Source organism: Neophocaena asiaeorientalis, unplaced genomic scaffold (assembly GCF_003031525.2).
Source record: "Neophocaena asiaeorientalis asiaeorientalis breed wild unplaced genomic scaffold, Neophocaena_asiaeorientalis_V1.1 scaffold134, whole genome shotgun sequence".
Classification (NCBI taxonomy): Eukaryota; Metazoa; Chordata; class Mammalia; order Artiodactyla; family Phocoenidae; genus Neophocaena; species Neophocaena asiaeorientalis.
The window spans coordinates 23022671-23023708 of NW_020185339.1; the positions used below are offsets into that span (position 1 = coordinate 23022671).

Genomic DNA, 1038 nt, shown 5'->3' on the forward strand with positions numbered 1-1038 from the left:
GGGTGCTCCCCCCCACCCCCCAAAGCCCAGCAGCCCATAAGCTCCCCCTGCCTCTGAGCTTTCTTCAGCTCTTTCTCTGCCTCTTTGAGCAGCCCCTTGAGAGCCTTCCGGGCCAGGTAGAGCCCATTGGGAGGGGCTGGGGGAGGGCCCTGAGGGGAAAGCTGGAGGACATAGATGTCAGAAGTCTCGCCATCTATGAGAATGGACACACGGTGCTCCTCCCGAAGCCGGGCCAGCCGGGCAGGGGTCTCCTTGCTGAGGAAGTCCCACACAGGCTTGGAGACAGTCACTTTGTTCTTGCAGGTGCCTCCACAGGCTGCCATTCTGGACAGGACGAACGACACTGCCCCCAGGGTGAAAAGGACTCAGGGTGGGGGGTCCCCATTTGACAAATATCAGTGCCTCCTACTTCCCGTTCCTTTCCAACCCTATATTATCTCCACTCACTCAGAGGTCAACCCCCAACTCCTCCCCCAAGTTCATGTTCTGTTTCCTCCTATCTTTCAAACTCCAGCACCCACTGAAGAGCAAGAAAGCTTCTATATCTTTATTATCATCCAAGCCGAGCATCAATCTTGGTCCTCCTATACTGCTCCCAAGATCACAGAAACAACCTGCCCCTCCTCCCACATCAGGTGAGAACTGAGTTCTGTAAAAAGGAAGGGAGATTTTTGCCCTCCTTTTTGCTCACTTTGATCCTGAAGAGCTTAGAATTGGCATGCAGGCTCTCTCTCTCTGTTCCTGCTCCCTACTTGTAGGTTGTGTGACCTGGTGGGTGGAAAGGGAAAGGAGGGAAAATGAAAAACCCCTTCTCCCATTTCCACAAGCCCCAACCCAGCAGCCCACTTAACAGAGACAGGATCTGGGTGTAAGTTACTGGGAATGGGATTACTTGGAACGTGGAATAGAGGCAACCAATTTAAAGGTGAAAGTTGAGGTTCCCATGAAAGGCAGATACCTGGAAAGCCCATGGACGATGAGAGCAGCAGAAATCCCTCTGTTTCCACACTCAGCTGACCAGGACTGGGACAGGGGGAG

At 53.4% G+C, this 1038-nt stretch overlaps 1 protein-coding gene across 1 annotated transcript in view; it reads right to left on the bottom strand.

Annotated features, from left to right (window-relative positions):
* Nucleotides 1–1038, bottom strand: part of DTX3 (deltex E3 ubiquitin ligase 3) — a 4456-nt gene that overhangs the window by 2649 nt on the left and 769 nt on the right. The window contains exons 2-4 of the mRNA XM_024736392.1: nt 959–1023; nt 692–768; nt 15–324 (exon numbers count right to left, since the gene is read on the bottom strand). Coding sequence (XP_024592160.1) covers nt 15–324; nt 692–720 — 339 coding nt within the window. The 5' untranslated portion in view covers nt 721–768; nt 959–1023. The remainder of the gene's footprint in view (nt 1–14; nt 325–691; nt 769–958; nt 1024–1038) is intronic.